Source organism: Hippoglossus stenolepis, chromosome 6 (assembly GCF_022539355.2).
Source record: "Hippoglossus stenolepis isolate QCI-W04-F060 chromosome 6, HSTE1.2, whole genome shotgun sequence".
Classification (NCBI taxonomy): domain Eukaryota; kingdom Metazoa; phylum Chordata; class Actinopteri; order Pleuronectiformes; family Pleuronectidae; genus Hippoglossus; species Hippoglossus stenolepis.
Window position 1 is genome coordinate 18,939,647 of NC_061488.1, and position 24,431 is coordinate 18,964,077.

At 41.4% G+C, this 24,431-nt stretch overlaps 1 protein-coding gene across 1 annotated transcript in view; it reads left to right on the forward strand.

Moving 5' to 3' along the window:
* Positions 1 to 24,431, forward strand: part of bsna (bassoon presynaptic cytomatrix protein a) — a 112,110-nt gene that overhangs the window by 13,759 nt on the left and 73,920 nt on the right. The window contains exon 2 of the mRNA XM_047340289.1: positions 16,092 to 17,687. Coding sequence (XP_047196245.1) covers positions 16,092 to 17,687 — 1,596 coding nt within the window. The remainder of the gene's footprint in view (positions 1 to 16,091; positions 17,688 to 24,431) is intronic.

Sequence of the window (24,431 nt, forward strand, 5' to 3'; positions counted from 1 at the left end):
AGTGTATTTGTAATTTAAGTGTTTGTTGTCGTAATGGTTGATCAGATATCTTTACATGCACACACACGGTTCTCAGATACAGGGGTGGATTAGGGGGTTTCTCTCTGGTCTTTTTTAAGAAAGGCTTTTCTCCCTGTTCTGTACCTCCTTTTACTACCTCTACTCACCTTAACTTTAATATATCCCCTCATGTTTCTTATCACCCCCTCCTCCCTCTTTTCCCTACCTCTTATCTCTCTGCCCTTTCTCTCTCTCTCTCCTTATCTCTCCACCTCTGCTTTTCGCTCTCGTTCTCCGAGGTGTGCACCAGAAATGGGGGAGGAAAGGAAGTTATCTTTCTCTGTATATGGTGGAGATCAGGACTATTCTGGCTAAGTAGGGTGGGATAGGGTGAGGAAGAAGGGGAGCGAACTGGAGGGACGAGGACTCTCTCTCCGTATGCATAAACCATGAGAGCAGAGGCTCCAGCCGGACGAGAGAGGGAGAGGGAGAGAGAAAGAGAGAGAGAGAACACACACCTGGACACACACATATTCACACATCTGCACACACACATTTTACACACACTTAGCGTTTGTCAGCACACACACACACACACACACACACACACACACACACACACACACACACACACACACACACATGCACATCATTAGTGCAGTTGCAAGCCAAGGAGTTGAAGAGCAGGAATTTATAATGATTTGCTTTAAATGATTAATGTGTTTTGCCAGCACTCTCAGATACCTGCAGACAGGCAGAACAAACCTACTTTAACAGAGACCAACTGAACAAAAACAAACGTGGAGAAGAGACAGATGTGACCGTGTTAGACTCCATGCATTCTACGATGTAATGTTTGAAAATGGCATTGACAAAAACAAAAAATCTCTCACATGGTGATGGATAAATATTTGCTTTTAAGCTCAAGGTGGAAGTTTCTCTTTGATGCTTAACTTCCCTGGTGACAAACTGCCTTTATTTTCATTGCATATTTTCATTAAGATTTTTATTACACCATGCAGATCACTCTTAACAGATCTTCTTTCTCTGTCTATAATGGAATCAGCCTCTTGTGAAGCAGTAAGCGACGTGAAATAACCCAGCAGTAAAAGTTAACAAGCGCTCGGCTTGTTTACTCACCATTTAATGTGAAAAGCCTGACGTGCATGTCCTCAATGACCTCACCTTATTCCCTCCTTAATGTTGTTGTCACCAAGACTAAACAACAAAATACATAATTTGTTGATGTTCTTACAACTTGACATTGAAGCATTTTCTGATCTGGTGTTTCTATTATTTTCTGTGTCTTCCAACACTGTCATAAATCACTGACTGCGTTGAGCCTCCATGGACAGCAATATTCCAATATTTACCAGATTAACCCAATAGTCTGAATAAGAGGCTAACATGCTAACAGCATTTTCTGATGACCGAACCTGAATAAGGTCATATTCTGAAAAACAATAATTGAATAAAGACATCATGTCATCATCACATCATGTAGACATGTATATGTCACATCGACACACGGCAGTTACCAACTGCTTGATGACATATATCCTGGAAGTAAACAAGATGGAAAAATGAACAGTTATAGATTTAGCAAAATTAGAAAGAAATCAGGGTTTAGGCACACGACCTATATGGCCTGAAGGACAGATGAATGTTTGGGTTCAAATTATTGCTTTTATAAAGTTTAACACTTTAAATATAGCTTGTGTTGCCGTTGCATGATACCTGAGAAAGTTGTAACTGTTTTGCTGAAGCTGAAGAATAAAGGTTGAAGTCATTTCTGCTTTAGGCCAGACACTATCTCTGGTTCTGCTGCATTGTAGCCGGACAAAGAAACATTAGGCCGGTGTTTGTCATGGTTTAATAACTCCGTGGTAAAGGTTAGAGATTAATTGTGGTCGTGCTTTAAGAAAACAACAGCGTTCTCTTGTGTTGAGGTGCAGTATTTTTCCCTGTCAAACGTGGCTCATCATTCATATACGGAAGGTACAAGTCTTTGTCACTTGAACCTAAACATATGTCATCTTTTGGGCAATTGCCTGAAACAGGTGCTGGTGTTATTTGTCTCTGGAGGAGAGCCACGTCGGGTTAGTCCATCAAGTACGTGCTGGCTGAGAGAAGTTGTTTAAGGACACAGCTGCGGCTCTCTCGCAAACGTCTGCTCTGTTCTGTGTCACTGATCTTTAACACACATATTTGCGCATGTTCACACACTTTTGATCGTCCGCCCTGCCTGAAACACATATACACATACAACGCTGATGTCCACTCTTATCACACAGGCACACACACACACCGAAGGGGAGGAATACGTGGGAGATAAAAAGACAAGAGGAGAGAGGGAGGGAGAGCGGTGGTGGATGGAGAGGGAGAGACTGGCCGTAGGAGGTTTTTAAAAAAAAACTGGGTGCTGTCCCTGCGTGATAAGGCTGTTTGAAGTGGAGGTGATGCGACTCATTCACACACTCATACCTCTGCAAACAGGTCTGCACTGTGTGGCTGTCTGGCTGGCTTCCTGGCTGGATAGATGACTTATCAGTTTCGTTCTCACCCTTTTGGTGCAATGTCGTCAATATCATGTCTGCCTCACGGGGTTGTTGGAGTCATTACAGGAATCTAATCAAAGCAGAAAATTAAAATGTTAAATCAATTAATCAAACTCTCTTAGCTCTTCATTCGTTCCCTCTGAGGAAAGCCTGTAAGAACAAACTGTGTCTAACTCTTCACATTTCTTTTCATTTCAACTCCAACCAACCTCCATTGGGGAGATATGCACGGCTACAGTGGTGGTGTATGCCTCATGTACATCCTCCAGATTGTGCTGGCTGTTCACGCCATGAACTGTAAAGATGGTTAACGCGTCTCCGCTTCCTCCCACTATCCAGATATTAAGCCATCTTGCACATTTGGTGTCAGAGTTTGTGTAGTAGTGCCCGGGGATTGAGATGGAGGCGTGGTATCAAGGTCCTGCCGACCAATTGCGAATCAGTCTCAGATGTCAATCATGACATTTTAACCTGTTTTTTCAGCCTCAATTAACTAATTAAACCAAACTTAAACTCAGTGTAATAAGAACTGTCCTAAAATGACAGAAACCATTAAAAAAAACATTTATCTGATTTGTAAATATACATTTTAGTTTGGTTCACCTTCCATTCACTAGCATGGGGAGTTGGATTTTATGACCTATATTGCAGCCAGCCACCAGGGGACATTCAAGATGCCTAATACCTCACTTTTTAGGAGCAGCACTAAAGGGTTTTTTTTATTTACAGAGCATAAGTTGAAATGTTGTATAGATCAAGCTTTTCATTTGTATTTCCAACCTCTTGTTTTGGCTATTTGGTCATGTGTGTTTGCCACTTTTGACATTGCAGCAAGGGCAGGAAAACCTTCCTAAATGAAGTGCAGTTGGAAAATCAGACGACATGATTTTGAATCACTGTCGGTAAAGGGAAATATGTGTTTATTTGTCTGAATTGGTTGAAAATGGTGTTGGTACATGTTTTTTTTCTTTGCCATCTACATAGCATTGTATTCACTTACTCTTTACTTGCCTAATTAAGTTGGCTTGTTCCATTCTGTGTATATTGAAATGGAGTGGAAACCATCCTCAGCCATTGTTCACGATATAGATCACAACTCTCTCCTCTCCGTGTCCTTCCTTCTCCCAGGATACTTACCATTTCACCAGCGAGCCCTCCACAGCCAATCTGTGCTCACACATTAAATAAACCTTGAACATACTCAGCTGTTTGAACAAGGGACCAATGCCCTCAAAAGACAGTCTCGTCAGACCAAAGCAACTATCTTAGTCAAATAAGTAGCAGGTTGAAACCCCTCCAGAAAGAAAGTCGGTATCAATAATAAACCTCTAAAACTTGCAGAGCTCTCTATGATAAATAATTGCCAGGTTGAGGCTCAGTCTGGTCTGCCCTAAACTTTTTTTTCTTTTCAAAAGTGGATTTTTGCTTTCTCTTGAAGAAAGTACAGTTGTGGCTGTTTCAGTGGTTTTACTATATACCACTTGGGACATAAAACATTGGTCTTCTTCCTGCACCACTCTTATGCTGATGGTTAGTTTGTGGGTGACTGGAGACATATTAAATGGGCACTATGTGGGGTTTTCCTTATTCTACATTATTTTGTATCTATTTTTCAAACAAGACACTAAAACAAAAATATGTACCTGTTGTGTATTATCACTCCCTATTTGTTGAAAGTTACTTGAAAAGTCCAAGATCATGGATATTTGATCCATCTTGAGTTTCTAACATCTTTTCTATGTCTGGAGATACATAAAAAATGTGATGTGTGTTAGAATTATAACATAACTGAGAGAGCACAGGTTACTCTATGGCATAGAAATTGTTATTGATAGATTTAAATGTGTATGTAAAAAGCAAATTGACCTCTACGCTCTTTGACATTTGAGAAAGTTCCCTTCACTGAGAAAGACAGTGAAATGTGGTTGAAAGCTCCAGACAGAGACTTTAAATCGGTTCAAATTCACCTTGGTTTTAATTTGTTTTAATATAAACATTGTCACTTTGTTGCCAAAAATAGCTAAAATGTGTTTTTGTTTCACAAGCATTCTCTTCTTGGTATTGATATAAGTGATACATCTTGCCGTAGTTCTTTAAGCCTTGCAGAATACAACATGTATATGACAGGCAAGCATTACACTGTTCACAGGCACATTCTCATGCAGGGATCTTATCCTTTGTGTATGTACTGTAAACAAACCAGAAACATCACTTTATTCATCATCTCATGAAAAATGCATCCATGCTGCTTCTCCCTTCTTACCGCTTCTTTTGCCAGCTCCCGTTTTTCACTTCTTTTATCTGTGTTTCATCTTTTCCTTGTTGATTTCTTTTCACTCTCATCCCCCTCTTTTCTTCTCCCACTCAACATCTTCCTTTGCTCACTCTTTCCATTTGCGCTTGTCTATTCCAAATGCTTCATGAGTTCTTACTTTCTTCCATCCGTCGCTTGCAATGCCCCATGGGATTGTTTTGCAGTCTGACTCAAATCTACTATTGATTTAACAGCACAGCTTAGACCCAGATCTTTAATCACAAGTTGTACGCATGCACACACACACGCTCACATACCCATCTATCTATCTATCTATCTATCTATCTATCTATCTATCTATCTATCTATCTATCTATCTATCTATCTATCTATCTATCTATCTATCTATCTATCTATCTATCTATCTATCTATCTATCTATCTATCTATCTATCTATCTATCTCTTAAAGCGGACAAGTACACACAGTTCACATAGAGGCTGTGATCATACTGGATGGAAGTGCTGAGGCAGATTTTAATTAAGAAACGTGCATTATAGCGTGATAGTGGTCAATACAATCGACCACTCTGGGCTATCCAGGGTGGCATTGGATGAATGGCACAGGTGGTGTGTGTGTGTGTGTGTGTGTGTGTGTGTGTGTGTGTGTGTGTGTGTGTGTGTGTGTGTGTGTGTGTGTGTGTGTGTGTGTGTGTGTGTGTGTGTGTGTGTGTGTGTGTAAATAACAGGGAGAATAGACTGAGCGGTGTGTGTTCCTGTGTGAGACTGTGGCAACAGAGTATGGACTGGGATGGCACGATAAGAGCAGGATTTATAAAATTGGAATTTTTGTTAGTGTGTGTGTGTTTGTATGTGTGCTGGTGTGCAGCTGTAGAAGTGAGGGCTGCGTGTGTTTTATGACTTTCTCCTCCTGGCTTTCTGATGGTAATCACACTGAGATAAAGACAGTTGTGTGTGTGTGGGCGTCCATGTGTGCGTATGTGCTTGTCCATTCGTCAGGACGGAGCAGAGAATGAACTGTCAGCTGCAGCGTTATAAGGTCTTGAGGGATGAGGGGTCTTTCTCTTGGTCTTCAGATGTTACATTTCAAGGTTTTTGTCTCTTCTTGTTCCGATGGGCAGTTTTCCAACAGTATAATTGCAGAGGTTTTAAAAGTCGGCCTCTACTCAGACAAATGGCACACCTCCACCCCACCCCACCCCACCTTAGTTCACTCTGGCTACATCCGTAGTCCTACTGTACGTTTTCATTTGAAAACATCTCTGCAATGGATATGCCTTTGTGTCCACACTACTACAGACTTTTAGCTTTTTAGCTTGTTTACCTTTAGGGCTAGGCTTTTAGTTGTGATGGTTAAGGTTAGGGTAAGAAGCTAGGAAATACATTATGGCAATAGTGAAACAACTCTGCGTGTGTATGTGAGAGTGCATGTGTGCATGCGTGTTTCCATAATTGGATGTAGAATGTCCGGGCTACATCATGGGAATATTTCCTGGAACGTCCTGGCTCTGTGCGGAATATCGATCAGTACATTAGTCTGCTGCCATGACGGCTAACTGTTCACTTGCTGCAGTCAGTCTGCATAAGAGCTTCCACTCAGTGACTACAAGTGAAGATAGATGGGGGACATACAATGAACACACTCGGCCCTGCGAACCTTCTAATGTTACATTTCACATATCTTCCTCATACACAGTGTAAAATTCCCTGTCACAGCAAATTGAATGTTTTAGTTTTATTAAGTAATTTTAATGCAGTAGCTCTTCATGCACGTGTCCCATACTGTCAGCATGTACTCAGTTAACACTCGTACTGCAGCTGCTGCATTTTTTTCACAGCCTGTTAACGCTGCTGTGCACTCATACATTACCACTTGGTCCTGCTTTATGTGTGAACTGCTCCCATAGCACTATCGAATGATTGGTTAGGGGCAAACAAACCATTACACCACTACCTCCCAACAAAGTAATCTGGCTGGCATGAACACAATGCCAGGCTGAATGAAATTCAATATGTTTATCAGGCTTTGCCACTTATTACGCCACCTGTGTTTCCTCTACATTTAAAAAAAGAATTCGCTTAAAATGTAAATTGTCCCATGCTAGCATGCAGGGGTGTGAGTGAGATGTCAATCAAAGAGTCAGTCTGTTCACGCCCACAGAAGTCCAAGTCCAGACGAGGTCTAATCAGCTGAAATAAGTCAAAACGCTTGTGTGGGTTGCCCCTCTGTGTCTCATAGCTATAACATAACAACACACAAATCACACACAAGCATTTTTTCATTATATACATATACAGTATATGTATACACACACACACACACACACACACATTTAACATTTGCATTAAATGCACATGACTCAACTTAAAAAGCACCTGTTCTCTTTTCTCTTGTTCTGTTAGTCTCCATCACTCACTAATCTTACCTCTACCCTTTCTAAACACTCCCACTGTTGTGTGTTTGTTCTCCCTCCCTCCCTCCACTCCTGCCCTGAAATGCTGCACACCATGTGTTGATAGACAGGTCTATTAAAAGCTGGGTGCATTGTCCCTACGTGGAGGTGCACATGGATTCTGCAGGAGGATGTGAGGCTGTTCAATGCACTGCATGCGGTTATTAGGGTGTGTGTGTATATTGAGTGTCCATGTATGTGTACATGTGTGTGTGCAACCGGGTGCAGTGACACTGAGTGTGCAGACCACAACACTAAACCACAAACAGCATCTAATGCCTACAGCGGGCTTCATTTACTTAATGTTACATGTGACATTTCCAGCCACTCTTAGCAAATCACAGCTCATGGAAAATTTATTCAGGCTCACTTTCATGTGGTAAAGTCACCTGCAACCACATTTTACATGTTTTTCTTTTCTAGACCTAACATTGTTTCTTCATAGTGAGTGAAACTGTGCACTAAACTATATTTATTTATATACAGTAGCTATAAACTGCAATACTTGACATCCCCTGCTGTGCTGTTTCACCGCGCTCTGTTTTCTAGAGTTGGTCCAGATAGACTCAGTTTGCTGATACTTACACGAAGACAACAACTCAAACTTAGCAAGCTTAGGAATTGGTGGTTAGTAAAATACTTTCAGTTTGGCATTGTTGTGATGACTGATGCCTCAATGTCATGCCATGTCAAGTCATGTCAGAGTTTTGGTGACTGAGGGCTAAGTTGGAGCACCGCATACGAAAAAAATGCTATTGTCATGCTATTGTAGTTTTATTGTAATTTCGATAAAATCTTTGTTGCAGATAAACCAGGTAGGATGAACACAAACTTCACTCTGTACCATAGTATGTTTATTCGAAGCTCTGCACACAACGTCCAGCCGACAATCAATAAAAACACGACATTATATTGTAGAACTCTTAAAGGAGGACTCACTAATGACAAGGAATAATTCTGTTAAACTCAGGATTACATTTGATGCAAATGTTTGTGAAGATTCAACATTTTCTAAGTCTATTCGCGCTACAGAATCAGGGATGTAGATGCACAGTGGGATTCACTCCTGCAAAATCAAAGTATCCGCATTACTAACTGCAGTTCAAAGTTTACAATATGAATTTGCTGTGATAATTTTACAAGGCTTTGCTAAGTTGGTTAAATGAAAGGAGCAGTAGGATTGTCTACATGCACGTCATTAAATCTGCTGAGGTGCCCTTGAACAAGGTATTAATCATCCAAACGCTCATGGAGCTGCCAGCAGTACAGGACTGTGCCTGGTCACACTGGGTAGTTTCTGGGTTGTGTGTGACTGTTCAGTATTAGGGACCAGGAACACTGCATCCACTTCACCAAAACTAATTCCCAAATAAAGAGGCATTTTCAAGTGTTATTGGGAAGTAATTTGAAGTTATTTTATCTGTGTTGAGTGAAATGCAAAGGTGAAATGTCTGCTGATGTCGCTGCAGACGATGCTGTGAATCGCACCTCGAGGTTTCTCCACAAAACAGCATCGACACCTGCTCAGTGTTGGAGATCTGTGACGTGGATTTTTCATGTTGACAGCTGGTTGCCGTGTGGTGTGTGTGTGTGTGTGTGTGTGTGTGTGTGTGTGTGTGTGTGTGTGTGTGTGTGTGTGTGTGTGTGTGTGTGTGTGTGTGTGTGTGTGTGTGTGTGTGTGTGTGTGTGTGAACTTGTGTGTTTGTGTATGACTCGGTTTGTATCCATGTCACACTTTACGTGCGACAGCCACAGGAAATAGCTTATTCTATCATCGAGGCCCAAAGTGTCAGACTTCCTTTTTTCTGTGCCTGATGAGAACAGTGCCCTACAGTGAGTGAGATAAAGCCATCAATCAAAAGAGAATGTATATAGATTAGGGTATGAACACTTATTATAATGTATTATACACCTTACAATCATATTGGATGACATTAGAGAATGGCATTGTTAGGTTTTATAAGTATAGTTTACTTGGTAATTTAATCTGCAAACAAGGTAGAGTCCATGAACCAGAGAGTCAGTGGTTCAATCCCCAGCTCTTCAAGTCTGAATGCCCAAGTATCCTTGGGCAAGACACTGAACCCCAATCGACAACTCTGCCCGCAGTGTGTAAATGGTGTGTGTGATAAGGAAAAAGCACAGCATGTAGCGCTGTAGGAATGTGTGTGTGAATGGGTGAATGTGGCTTGTACTGTAAAGTGCTTTGAACGGTCGTTAAGACTAGAAAAGTGCGATCTAAATCTAGTTCCCTGGTGGTGTTGTCAATCATTTGGTTAGTTTTACACTCAATTTACAACTGACTTAATCATTAGTGAATACAAATTAGTAAAACAGAGGAAGAAAACCTCACAGATTTCTTCATCTGTGCTGTTTTAGCTCTGTGATTGAACCTTGATCCTCTAATACTCCTCTCATCTCCTAATTCTGTGTCTCCAGGCTAATTAATGACAAATGATATCAGAGTTTAAGTGAACTCGGCTCCATGAAACGTCCACTTGCTCTAAACCGGAGCTGCATGATATGGTCTAATTATCATAAATAGATCTGACTGATATTTTAGTTGGCGTACAGTTTCATCCATTTCTACATTTCACTCTAATCTGTAAAGCCAGCTGACAAAACAGGGCATTGACTCAAACAATAGGCGGTTATTTAAATCTCTGATGTCAGAGTTAAAAGCAGAGGTCGTATTAGTAGCTGCAGTATTTTTTCATAATGAAACTTGAAATTGGCAAGTTTCAACCATTCTGCTCAATGTCAAGGCTTCATTTACTAATGATGAAACACATTCAGACACTTAAATAATATAATGCGATACCAGCTGCAACATCTCTTTCAAATGTATTTCACGTTCTGAGTTTCAACATCTGTTCAGTTGTTAAACACCTGGAAAATGGTGAAATTAAATCCAAACTTCTTCTTAGTGTGTGTGTGTGTGTGTGTGTGTGTGTGTGTGTGTGTGTGTGTGTGTGTGTGTGTGTGTGTGTGTTGTTGATAGAGACAATATAGTGACAGAATTCAACCTCTTGAGTAACCCAACCTCCAGGTTAATGATTATTACAAGAGGAGCTCAGGGTTGTGTGTGTGCGTGCGTGGATAAGTGTGTTCCTGTGTTGTGTTTGCGTGTGTTTGTATATTTGCTTATTTAGAAATCTGCATTTTGCTGCTTCAACTGAATTTTGTGACCCTTTGTATAGAGATGCTGTTGATAACCTCTTTACATGTTTAACAAGTGTAGCTTATCAGAGTGAGGTGCTAATTTCTGCATCAAAAAGTTCTAAATATTTTTTTCCTCTGTTTTAACTTTAAATGAAAAAAATATAAATATATATTTTGAACTTAGTTTACATGTTTCTGACATCTGTCTTCTCTGTAGACCAACATGCTTTTAACATAAAGTAACACATACTAATAGTGTCACAAAAAAATAGTGCACTTTGCACAAACTTTGAACACAAAATGTAATTTAATACTGTAAAATATATACTTTCATATTTGATTGTGAGAATATTTGTTTTTGTAGAGTTTAGCCTTCACCTTTATGAACAAAATCAAATTAATGTCCCAAAAATAGAAGAAAATGGTTTAGCTAGTAGAGTTGCAACAATTAGTTGATTAATTGATTATACCAAAAATACTATCAATTAAACATTAAAGTACAGGACCTTAATGATTAATTGAGTCAAGCAAAAATGCATCAAGATTTTGAACTTTTTTGGGTGTACATGCACATTATAAATTGTTTTTATATTGACTTAAAAGACAAATCGTTGCTACTTAAGAGTTCATAATAAAAATTTTGTTCTCAAGAAATAGGTTATTTACTGTAGTTTGTTTTAATGAATATTACATTTAATAAGTCCAGTCACTATATGTGTTTTTGCAAGTGTCTTTTTTTCATTTAAGCTATCAGCCATGAGTCTGTGATGTATACTGAAAGAGATTTAAAGCCTGAAACACAATTATACAAGAACAGGCAGAAGTTTTTACATTTAAATTTCCTCCTGCTTGTCTGTGCAGAGTCAGGAGATTGTCGGGGCTCTTTTTCCTCCTTTCAGAGAAGACAGCCATTTATTTTTGTAATAACTTACACAGGCCGGAAAATTGCCTGAGCCTGGCCGACATGCAAAACTGACTGGGAGAAACGTGAAAGGTACACAGACGGTAGCAAATGGGCCATGACTTGAGGTGATGCCTGTACTCTAATGGTTTGAGGCACATAAGACACCTGTCAGAGCTGCCCTGTGACAGTCTTATCAGTCTGTGTCAGAGCCAAAGTTTCATCACTAGGGCCGGGACTCTTCTGTGGGCCGGAGGGGCAGTTTTGGAGGGTCAGATGACGGCTACTGATCATAAACAAAGTTGGATGATGTCTGTCTGCATTTTGTTTCAGCTGATGTATTATTAGAGACGACAGGGGTGTCCTGTCATCACTGACCTCCATCTGCAAATAGATGTACTTGGATTCTGTAATTGTAGGTTTTCACTGTTAGTATGGGAGAAATGAATGCTTTGGAAGATAAAAAATGTACAAATTCCAATTGAACTAATAATTAAACACTGTATTCTTTGTTTGTTGCCTGTGCAGCTGACATGGTTAGTTATTGCATAAACTGTTAGATTTATTTTCAGTAGCTACAAGCTGCTTCATGTCCAACAATATCTTTAAAAATATATTTTTATATGTCAGCAAAGGTGAAAACTTGAAAAGTCTGCTAAAGATTAAAAAGCCCTGATCTATGTTTGATCTTGTGCTCTAGCTCCTCATTAGCACACATGTATTATCACATGAAGATATTATGCTTTACACACACTTTATCAGAGTCCTGCGAGGGCCACAGACACAGGCTCTTTTTCTTTTTTTTCATTCTGCACTCACACTACCACATATTTGTTCTGTAAATGCTTCAACTCTGTAATGGGTTAGCCCGGAGCAGCCAAAAGCAAATGGAGACCGCAGTTGATGGACCTGTTTGAAAACTCTTGGGCATTTTAGTCTAGACGGGCAGACACGGAAATGTTTGGAAATTATGAGGTAGACACTCAAACCCCTTGCTGATTGGGTCTTTTTGTTCATGTAGCCTTCGCTGATTCGTCAGGCTCCTATCCCACAACCCTCTTCCAAACAGAAGGACAACAACTGGCACTAGTCTTGGTAACCAGTGTAGAACACAACATGTATAATCAATTACAGGCATGGCTGACCCTGTTGTCTTCGCTCATAGCTGCTGTGCAGTTAAGTTCTGCATTTTACAATGATACAACTGTTTACATACATAAGAGATGAGGTATTATTCCAGCATAATTGTTGCACTAATACTCCCCAAACCCTTTAAGGTGACATTGATGTGTAAAATAAGTGGAACAAAATGGCACCAATCATGCTACTGATAAAAATCCAGAGCAGGTTCTCTGCATAGTGTGACCTATTTTTTCATTGCCATCAATTTCTAGTTTAAATGTCCTATAGTTCAATTTTTTATGCTGAACAACTGTATGGGACTAATACAATCATTGAGAAAATTCATTATCAACTTAATCAAACTAGTCAAAGCCAGACTTGTTAAAATACCAATGAAGCGCTTATTAGGGCTGTAACACAACCAATATCAACAACCTTGGTCATTTTGTATCATAGGTAGACAATGATTAGAATTAGAGGTAGATGATAGTGGTTAAAGGGATTGTTCACTGAAAAATGTAAATGCACTCATCATCTACTCACCACTATGCCGATGGAGGGGTGGGTGAAGTGTTTGAGTCCACAGAACACTTCTGGAGTCTGAGAAGTAAACTCAGAATCCATTATAATTGAAGTAAATGGTGACCAAGACTTCAGACATAATAAAACTGAAAAAAGCCTCCATACTGCTTGTGTGGTGTAATCCAAGTGTCCGCTAGCTCCGACATTATTATTCGACTCAAAACAATGTCATTTACAACGTGTTTTAAGACCAAAAGTCCGCTGATACCTTCCTACGAGCCATTCATGGACCGTTGGACCCGCTAATGTCTGCTAGCTTAGCCACTTCCGGTGGACTTTAAGGCTAAAAACACCGTGTAGATGACATTGTTTCGAGTCGAATTTGAATGTTGGGACACTTGGATGATACCACATGAGCAGTATGGAGGCATGTTATGTTTTTTCTATTGTTTAATTACGTCTGAAGTCTAGGTCACCATTGACTTCAATTGTATCCAATTAGGCTGCTACAAAGTTAACTTCTGAGACTCTAGAAGTGTTTTGTTGACTCAAACACTTCACCCACCCCTCCATTGGCATAGTGGTGAGTAGATGATGAGTGCATTTTCATTTTTCGGTGAACTATCCCTTTAAGAGGGAGGGTAAGAAAACTGTAGCGAATGCTCATTTAGCCTCAGTGGATTATGTATCTTTTTGCTGACGCCCAAGTACAGTGGATCCCACTCTTTTTATCTGAACAAATAAAAATGAAGCATATTATGTGTTGGGGATGGGGTCAGGCAATTGGAATGATGTTGTTAAATTTCTCAAACATAGTGTGTCTATTATATGTCAAAAGCAACACCAGCTGCAAGACTATATAGCACTAAATTAAGTGATGTATATTTGAACATTTGTTGAAACAACCCTTTACCCACACGGACCATCCTCACCTTTGAATAACCAAACTCACATGAAAGGATTCACTGGTTTGAACCACAGTGCAGCCGTAGTGGATATTCTGCTGCTGTGCCGTTGATTAAGCCTGACATGATGAGAGCTGAAGAGCTGCCTGGATTAAAAAACTGCTGACTTCTTTCCTGCCGCTGTTCGCTCCCTATCCATCGCCTCCTTACTCTTACCCATCTCTCCATCCCTTGCTCTATCCTTCATTTCTTCAAGTTTCCCTCATGATGCTGGTTATAAAGGGGGAAGTTAGACGTGCAGGGACTCATTAAAATCAGGTCCCTGTCTTTCTCTTTCTCCCTATCTACCTCTCCTCATCTCCCCCCTCGCCATCATCTTCATCAGATGTAATTATGGCAGCACAACGTAGGAGGAGCCTGCACAGCAAAATTATACCTTCAAATATCTTTCCACCTCAGCCATTCAGGCAACAAGACCTACATTTTCAACCCTGATCAGAGAGAGAACAGAAAAATGAGGGGAGAGATGAAAAATTCTGAAAAATGGGATGACAGAAAGAGGGGAGAGGAAAAGTAGGGAGGAGACGGCTACAAAGAGAATATGTTAAGGAGGAAAAGGAGGATGTGAGGCTGTAGCAGTGAGCTGTAGCCGCTGAGTTAACAGAACATGGGATCAGTGATGCTGTCAGGCTAGAAAATGCTAGACAGCAAAGCAGGCTGGGAAAGCTCAGTGGGAGGAACTGCTTAGTTAGACTATGTGACTGAAGCTTTCCACATCTTCCCCTTAAATTCAAGGGGCAAACTTGTCCCCTAGCACCTTGCCAAAAAAATTAGAACGGGGTGGGAGGGGGTTTAGTGGATAGCTGGATTCAGGACAGCTGCGCGTTGCATTGTGGGAAGGACAGGGATGGGAAGAAACGCTTGAAACGTGCAGAGATTTACTAGCTTGCTACAGAGGAGCTAAAATAGCACTCTTAATGGCAGCTGGGTCGCAGCGGTGGATGCAAAGCTACGTTAGGACAGACAGGACGGGAGCAGGCTGACACAGCTCGGAGAGAAGCTGTGTGATTTTGCTTTGCAGCCGGGAGAAATTAGAGAGCAAAGCAAGGTCTGGACACAAGGGAGTATCAGCTCTCATCTGGACGAAGAAGAGAAGGCAAGAGAAAGACAGGAGGAGAGGAATAGGAGGAGGTGTGATGTTTTATGTCTATATTCAGATGCTGAAGGGTGTTGTCTCTTCATTTCATTTCTCTTGTATCGTTTTGTGCCTTGCTTGTGCCAGCAGTTGATTTCTGTGTTTTATGTGTGTATATCTTTGTGCCCATGTGGATTTATGTGTTTGTGTGTATCTGAAGGATGTAATGCTTTTCACTCAGGTTGCGGTTTCGGCTCGGGCAATCACTCAGTGCTGCAGTCAATTTGTGGTTGATTTACCCCTCTCCCCCTCTATTTCTGGTTGATTACAACTATTGTCTCTGCACTTCTGTTTTCCACGGCAAAGAAAGATGGACCATGTTTGATGTGTCGCCATCCAAATCTCTTGTCTCTCATGCATAATCTCTAACTTTTAAGATTGATGAATGAATGAATACAGAGTTTATGTGGTTTGAATGATTGGAGACACTGGTTTATACTGTCTGAGTCAGCAGTGATACTTAAAGTAATCAATAGCAATCAGCTTTAAAAGGCGAACTGGTTGACTTATAGACAATGTCTTATATCAATACTGACCTCTGTTGTTAGTGAAGTTAATTTAGTCTCTTTTGTTTGCTCATTTACCTCCTTTAAATTTTTTCTTCTGATGCTCTTTTTCTTATCTGGTGATAACGCGTTAGTGCTAAGACAAACTTGCAACAGTCATGACTCATGCCCCAGCGATTTATGTTGTGCTGCTAAGCACTGTTCAAACCTGCCAACCCTCAACTGGAGATCCCAAAGACACTTGATATGTGCAAGGAATCTAGAATATTTGTCATTCAGCTGATTGGTAAACTCACAAAACAGTGAAAGGCTTTCCTCAATATCCCATAAACTGTCTAACTTCAACTGTGAGAACTATATCATACAGAATGTATAAGGGATATTTGTAATTCAGTTAATACTAAATTATTTATTATTTATTATTTATTTATTTGAGAGAAATTGTATTTTTGTTGGTTAAAATAACATCAGAACTGTCTGTTTCTTGTCTACAGGTCCAGGAGTGGTTGTGTCTAAACTGTCAGATGCAGAGAGCTCTTGGCATTGATATGACCACGCCTCGCTCTAAGAGCCAACAGCAGATTCACTCTCCATCCCACCAAGCCAAACCCATTGTCCAGCCTCAGCAGCCCGCACCTCAGCCAACACAGCCGGCAGCAGCAGCAGCACAGCCCAAACCTCTGGCACAGAGTCAGCCCACCCAGCGACAGCAGCAGCAGCAACAGCAGCATCCTCAGTCTCAGCCCTACGGCCAGACGCAGCCCTATTCCCAGTCACAGCCATACTCCCAGTCCCAGCAGTATCCCCAGTCTCAGTCTCAGACTTACCCATCATCCCAGCCGGGGCCGCAGACTCAGCCTCACGCCTCCCCAGGCTTACAGAGACACCCAGGCCCTGGCGGCCCCCAGAATCAGACAGTGCCCTCTCAGCAGGGCATGAGGTCTGACCCGTACTCCCACAGAGGTCCTGGAGCTCCAGGGGCTGTCGGAGGGCCTACAGGAGGCCTCAATCAACCTGGGGGTCCAAGGATTCCCCACCCTGGTGCTGTGCCACTGCCTGGTTTGACAAAAGCGCCTTCCCAGCCTGATTTGGGTCGTGGTTCTCCGATGCATCAGCCAATGGCTCGACACCACGACCAGACCAGAAGTGCCGGCTCCTCGCCGGCCCACAGACCTCAAAGTCAGGCACCTCCTCCTGCCCAGGACGGCCTGACCAAACTGTTTGGCTTTGGAGCATCGCTGCTCAATCAGGCGAGTACCCTGATCAGTGTTGACCCTCTGCCCACCGCCTCTACCCAGCCAAGCCCTGCACGAGGCAAGGTGGTGTTCAGCAATGCAACTCCTGAAAACAGGCAGCAGCAACAGCAAGGGACAGCTGGCACTAAACCATTAGGGATGGGGGGCCCTCATGCTCCAACTCAAATGGGAGGCCCTCATCCACCGGGCCAAATGGGGGCTGCTCATGCACCGAGCCAAATGGGGGGTCCTCATGCACCGAGCCAAATGGGAGGCCCTCATCCACCGGGCCAAATGGGGGCTGCTCATGCACCGAGCCAGATGGGAGGCCCTCATCCACCGGGCCAAATGGGGGCTGCTCATGCACCGAGCCAAATGGGGGGTCCTCATGCACCGAGCCAAATGGGGGGTCCTCATGCACCGAGCCAAATGGGGAGTCCTCATGCACCGAACCAAATTGGAGGTCATCGTGCACCAAGCCAAATGGGAGGTCCCAAAATGGGTGGACCACATGGGCCAACTCAGAAGCAACAACAGCAGACCATGCCCTATCAACAAGGAATGCCGCAACAGCAGTCACCCGCCCATCATCAAAAGGGGCAGCAAGGACAGCCACAACCACAAGGTTTACATCAGCAAACACCCCCTCATCTGCAGAAAGCTCAGCAGAAGCAGCAGCCTGTGGCGGCCCCTGTGCCCGCTCCAGAACCCGTGAAGCCGAAAGTGAACTGTCCTCTTTGCAAAACGGAGCTGAACATTGGCAGCTCTGACCCACCCAACTACAACACCTGTACACAGTGTCAAAGCCAAGTGTGTAACCTGTGTGGCTTCAACCCTACACCACATCTGGTGGAGGTAAGAGGAATGACACACATACTAAGAATACAGTGCACGCATATTTACAAGTGCATAATAAACATGAAGCATGTCAGTTAGCAAAGGTGTTTCACAGCATGTTGTAGTAAAGAAGAATTACTGCGCGCGCGCACACACACACACACACACACACACACACAGACACACACCTGTTTGTACTTCTTCTTCTTAGTGAGGACACTCACTGGCATAATGCAGCCCATTGACGAAGTTTGGACCAGCCAAAATGTCCTCACTTTCCAAAAATGTCCTCACTCTGTACAGTCAATGCTTAAAATGGTTCTCACTAAGATATAAGTACAAGAACACGCGCACAAACTCAGACTCATCTCTTCTAACACAGTCAACACTATTCAGCACAAATAGAAAACGCTATTCATTACACTGTTGGACCGCTTCCTCCTCACTGTGCAGATGCGGTTAGGCCTGAACCTTTTATCTTTCTACCAAGATTAGTTATCCGACTGATTGGAGCAAATATTCAAAGGAAACATCTAGTAAGAACTTTTAACAACATGCAATTGCACTCATTTGGGGCAGGATCCACAGTGACCATTCATCCGCTGCTGAGAGAATGATGAACTTACCCCTGGGTTGTATCTATGAAGGTCTTTGAGCAAAATATATCACACAAATTTAAGACTTACATATTGTATACTCATTGCTCTACAGTTTACAAGATCTTTATTCAAGACAAAAGACAAATGAACTGTGTCACTTCGACCTTAACAAAGATGGCCTCCAACAATCCAATGGCTGTCACATGGGTGGAGTCAAATTTTGACACACTTCAAGAGTTTTTTTTCATGCTCGGTTGGTAAGACAATAGACATTTAAGAACAAGAATGAAATATGGAGGGCTGCAAATGAAATAAGTGAGAAAAAGACATAGCTAGTTTTTTGGGGGGAGGCATTAAAGAGTAGATGCTTAAGACAGGGTACCAGACAGAGGGCAGAGAGATCGAAAAATAAAGATAAAGAATAGAGACAGAGCAAGAGGGTGAGAGAATTGATGAACGAATAACAGTTTTTAAGAAAAGCTTCCCCATTGGCAAGAGAGAAGCTAGGCAACAGAAATGTAAAGAAAGGAAGAAAGGAGGAAAGAAGTATGTAGGAATGAAGGTAGGGAAAGGACGGAAGGAGTGAAGGCCAAAAGACAGAAGGATGTCAGGAAAATAAAAATATATAAGAATGCAGAGAAGAAGATGACTATGCAAGGAAAAGAGGCAGTCATTAAGGAAATTAAAAAGGAAGAAAGGAGGGAAGGAAAGGAAGTAAAGAAGTAGCAGTAGTAAATCAGAAGGAAAAAGAAGAGAGGGATGAAACTGATGCCAGAAAAGACTCAAAGAAGCAAGGATGTGTGTAAGTCAGTCAGTCAGTCATGCAAATTGAGGATGACTCGTGTTGTATTTACTTTGAGCAAGCGTGATGCCTTCAGGGTCTCTGGGGAGTTCAGAGTGCTATACTGTAATGTACTGATAATGCCACAATACAGACATGGAGATAATAAAAGAAAGCGTTATACAACTACTACTGCCACTGTGTAAGGACAGTGATAAACACACACACACAGCAAACAGAAAGAATGTTATTTAGACCGTGAGAAATTGACACCATTAAAACCATCACACACATTCAGATCAAAAGGAGTGTGTGTGTGTGTGTGTGTGTGTGTGTGTGTGTGTGTGTGTGTGTGTGTGTGTGTGTGTGTTTGTGATGTGGGTAAAGGCCTGTGGCTCTCCAGATGAAGTGAATGAAACATAATGAGAAGATAGACAGAAGGTAGAGAGAAGAGGATAAATATTGCATTACATTATTATTATTAAATTATAAGGTATAAAAAATGAATATCAAGAACACCAGATTAAATCCTTTCTTTCAGTAAATGCCAGTAAAATACATATTAGTTAAATTCTTTCAACTAGACTCCAATGGTCAAGCCAGAAAATACATGATTAGGACTGAAATTGAGAGATGTCTTAAGAAAGATGTTGGAATAGAAACGCAAAATGAGGTGAAGAAATTCAAACAAAAAATCTTAGAAAGCGTTGAAGAGGAACCCTAATGGAATTAAGAGGATGAGACATTCAGAGAAAAACAGAGATCAGTAAAAAGTCAAAATTTAGTCAGATTGAGAGAGCGAAAGAGCAGCGGGAGCGGTTAGAAAAAGAGTGGAGGGAGAAACCAGACATGGAGCTGAATCACGTGCAGCCTCCAGTCCAGAGGGATGAAAATCCAACACACACACACACACACGCACACAGACACACAGACAAACACACAAAGACAGTAAGTAGAACAGTAGGGAAAAGGAGGGTGAAAAATGACGTGAGCGAAGCAAAGAGGGGGAAGGAGAGATGATGTCAAAGGACCAAAGGGATCACAGCAGTTTTTTTTGCTGAGGTGTTTTTAACTTAAACTAAATCCTAATGAAAATATTTGTGCGTGCAGTACTTTTATCATACTTCATAGCACTTTTTATACAGTGCTGTAAATATCCATGTAAATATCCAAGTTTCATTGAGTCCTACATCAGCTCAGAAAGTTATACTTTGACCCAATTACTTTGCATATTGTATATGCAGCCTTTTCAGTATTTCATCACATGTGACATGATGAGAACACCAGGTGTAAATTCAGAAGCCCATAGATATCCAGATTATAAACATTTAGATACAAATCAAATGTCAAAATGGCCCACATAGTGAACACATATGGTTTTTGTCTGAGGCTGAAGTCGACTACTTTCACCAGTTCTTCTTACAGGTCTTTACTGAAAAATGCATGTGTCTGACAGAGCGGTGCAGATGAGCTTTAGTGTATGAAAAAAGACAAGAACGCTGTGTGATAGAGACACATGGAGGGTAGGACTTGCTTGGTTTATCTATAATTCAGCCAAGGTTTTATATATATATATATAAATAGCCAGAGAGATGTCTCCTGGAACAGAAAAGTAAAAAGTCACAGTATCCTTCCCCCTCTTGACTCCCTGCTTCTTTGCCTAATTCCTGCTTCCATCTTATTATTCCTCCCTTAGTTGTGTACCCTCCACTCTCTGTTTCTACAACTATAAGAGACAGAGAAGAACAATGCAATGACATTTGTCCAAATAAAAAAAAATAGAGCTTTAAATGGGACATGCAAGGGACATCCAGTGTGGACAGACTGGGGTATGTGTTGTGTATATGTTTCAAATGGGTCCATATATTGTTTATGCAACAGTCTGATCTCAACATGGAAACATATGAAACAGAATAAGTAATTGTTTGGTGATGAGAACAAGCTCCACATGAAAGACTGAATGATGACACACCATGACACACCATGACACACACACACCCACACACACCCACACACACCCACACCCACACACACCCACACACACTGTGGAAGCAGTGTTAGTGAATGAGTGAATGAGGCCATTTCTCTGTCCGGTCTGTCATTCAGGATTTCACAGCTGTCATCACTGCCGTCGCAACAATTATCAGGATTGTTACAGCCAGTCCACCTGGATGTGTGTCTACATGTGTGTGTTTGTGTTTGTTTGTGTGTCTGTACTGAAGTAAACTGATTTGTGGCTTTTAATCTGTGTAGGTGCGTGTGTGTGCACATGTGGTGTGTCTGTGTTTGCAGGTATATGATCAAAATTTGGGTTTCTAGTCTGACCGGGTTTGTTTTTGTGTGTGAGGTAGCTGTGTACCAGAGTGTGACTATGTATCATTATGTATATGACTGAGTTTGTGTCAAAAATCTAATTAGACGAAATTTGACATGACACACAATTAGTTTGAATGCTCTCACACACACACACACACACACACACACACACACACACACACACACACACACACACACACACACACACACACACACACACACACACACCTCACTGATACATATGCTTGATAGCTAATTAAAACCAATATCAGAAACATTAACACTTGAACAGCAACAAGATTTAACTAAAATGACAGAAACCATCTTTGAGAAACATTTATTCAATATAAACTTAGATTTTTCAGTTTGGTCCATGTCCCGACTAACATAAAGGAGTCAGGGTTTATGACCTATACTGCAGCCGGCCACCGGGGGTGATCAAGATATGTTAGCTTCAAGGTTGGGGAGCTGTCATGTCGTACATATTTACATTCTATAAGTGAAACCAAGTTCCAAAATTTAGTTTCTCAACTCAAGCAGTTTATCATTAATATGGATATTGTTATGTATTTTATATAAGACTATTTCTTGCTGCTGTAGTAACCATTTTATTATAATGTCTTCTCACTCACTCAGTCTCATGCAGTCAGACACATCACTCAGCCTCAGGCAAATGCCACAACGGCCAAATGGTTAACACTGGTAATTGAATGAGTTTCTCTGTATGACTTTGATTATGCGTGTGTGCAAGTGTGAGTGCTTTCCACACAGCTGATTGGTCATTTCAAAGGTTGCTCTCAGCACTGTAGGGGTCATCAGGGCTAATAGTGTAGCTTTAGTTATTGTATCTTTTATGTAACACTTTCATTATTATATACTATTCCTCGTCTATCCCTTTACCTTTTTCTGTCTTCTAATTTCTCTCAGTTGTCTTCACTCCTCATTTGTCCTCTTTCAACTCGGGGGGGAAGTAACAATCTGTAAATTGAGATGTGCAGAGAGCAGACACCCAGAGAGGCACAAGGTAATCGAGCGAGAAAACAGCCAGAAGAAAATTTCAGCAAAACACACAAGCTGCATAATGTTCCATAAAGTGTTTGACATTTAGTCAACACCAGACAATTAAATGCCACAAACCAACGTCTGCAGCTGTGATGACCCGGTCTGATTTAGATTTACATGTTCAGAGACAAGTTCACACACACACACACACACACACACACACACACACACACACACACACACACACACACACACACACACACACACACACACACACACACACACACACACACACACACACACACACACACACACACACACACACACACACACACACACACACACGCGCATGCATGCATGCAGACAGTTAACAAACGGCAGGAACACACAATGAATACACATCAGGCTAACAAACACATACGCCAACCAGATTATATGCATTATGTTCACACATGCACATCGCTATGCTTACAATAAGGTGATGTCACCCAATGGGTATAATTACATAGAGCATTACACACACACACACACACACACACACACACACACACACACACACACACACACACACACACACACACACACACACACACACACACACACACACACACACACACATTGGGTCTTTTTAAATGCTCATAAACATACACACTGGTTGACCGCACATGTAAAAACAGTACATACAGAAAAGAGCAGATGTTGTCTCCTGCTGTGGATTGAACTATATATGTTCAAATATACGTTGAATCTGGATTGCAGTTGCAGGTTTAAACATGTGAAAATTAATGTTAAAGTTTCAATCTGCAAAAAAGATCAAACCACTGATCCGTGGGACAAAAATGTCTCTCAAACTAAATATTTGCTTGTGCAGCTGGACCAGTAAGAATAAAGAAAGAAAAGAGTTCTGGCCTTTAAGGAGCCACACTGGTCTACAACAAGCTAAGAGCATGAAAGGCACTAAAAGGAAGATGCGACTTAGGCCCAGAAACAAGGAGAGATGAGAAGGAAAGAGCAGTTAGAGGAAGGTAATAAGGATGGAGTGAGTCATGCTTCTCTATTTAGAAAGAAACCAGAACAGAAATAGAGGATGAGAGCAGCAGCAGGAACAACTGGGCTTCTAATGGACGGACAGTTTGCTCCTACACTTGAGGATATCTCAGTACAATTAATAATACAACGGCTCGCCATCCTCTCCTCTCCTCCTTCTTCTCTTCTTGCCGCTGTCCAGCCGCTACTTCCATCTGTTCCTTTCATCTTCTCCTCTGAGCCTCCTTTTTTCATCGTCTCCCATCCACATTTTATCAGGTGGGATTCAATTAGCAACATTCTGATCACTGTCCTGCTGTGAGTGTAAATATAGCCTTCCTATATTTTAAATGTCTACCTCATTTTCTCCCTCTACATTCTTTATTACATGTCTTCTTCTGCTTCTATTTCTCTGTCTCCTCTTCTTTTTCACAAAACCCTCCCTTGTCCTCTTTTGTTCTCACGTCTGCAAGAAATGAACTTGTCCACCTTCAGCCTCTTTTTCTCTTTACTTATTCAGTAGACCTACCTCCACTCACTTTTTAAAAAATTCATACAATATGCATCCAGAAGCCTGCAAGGCAACTAACTTCTTCTGTTTTCTGTGGTGTTGGCCTTTTTTTCACAGCGTTATGAGCTTAGTCATTGAAATAATGACAACCATGACAAACAGAACCATCTGCTTGTCTGAACTCTTTTACCTGTAAAATTGACTCACTTCAGAGGATGCGTTGGAGGGCCCTGAACCTGTGAAGGTGTTATTTTAATGTATTCATAAATGGAAATTGTTTATCCATTTGAAAAGAGCCTTTGTTGAGACGATACTTTATTAGAATTAGTTTTCACTAACAGAGACAGATACATTATTTCCTGTAGCTTGGTGACACCTTGTCAGGGACCATGCAGTCAAAAGGACAAATGAGCACAGGACTACTTTTCAAAAGATGGGGTTTATTTCACCCAATAATGTCAAAATACAATGGATTGTAAATAATAGAAAACTGGGCCCATTAGAAGAGCTGAACCGAACAGAACTCT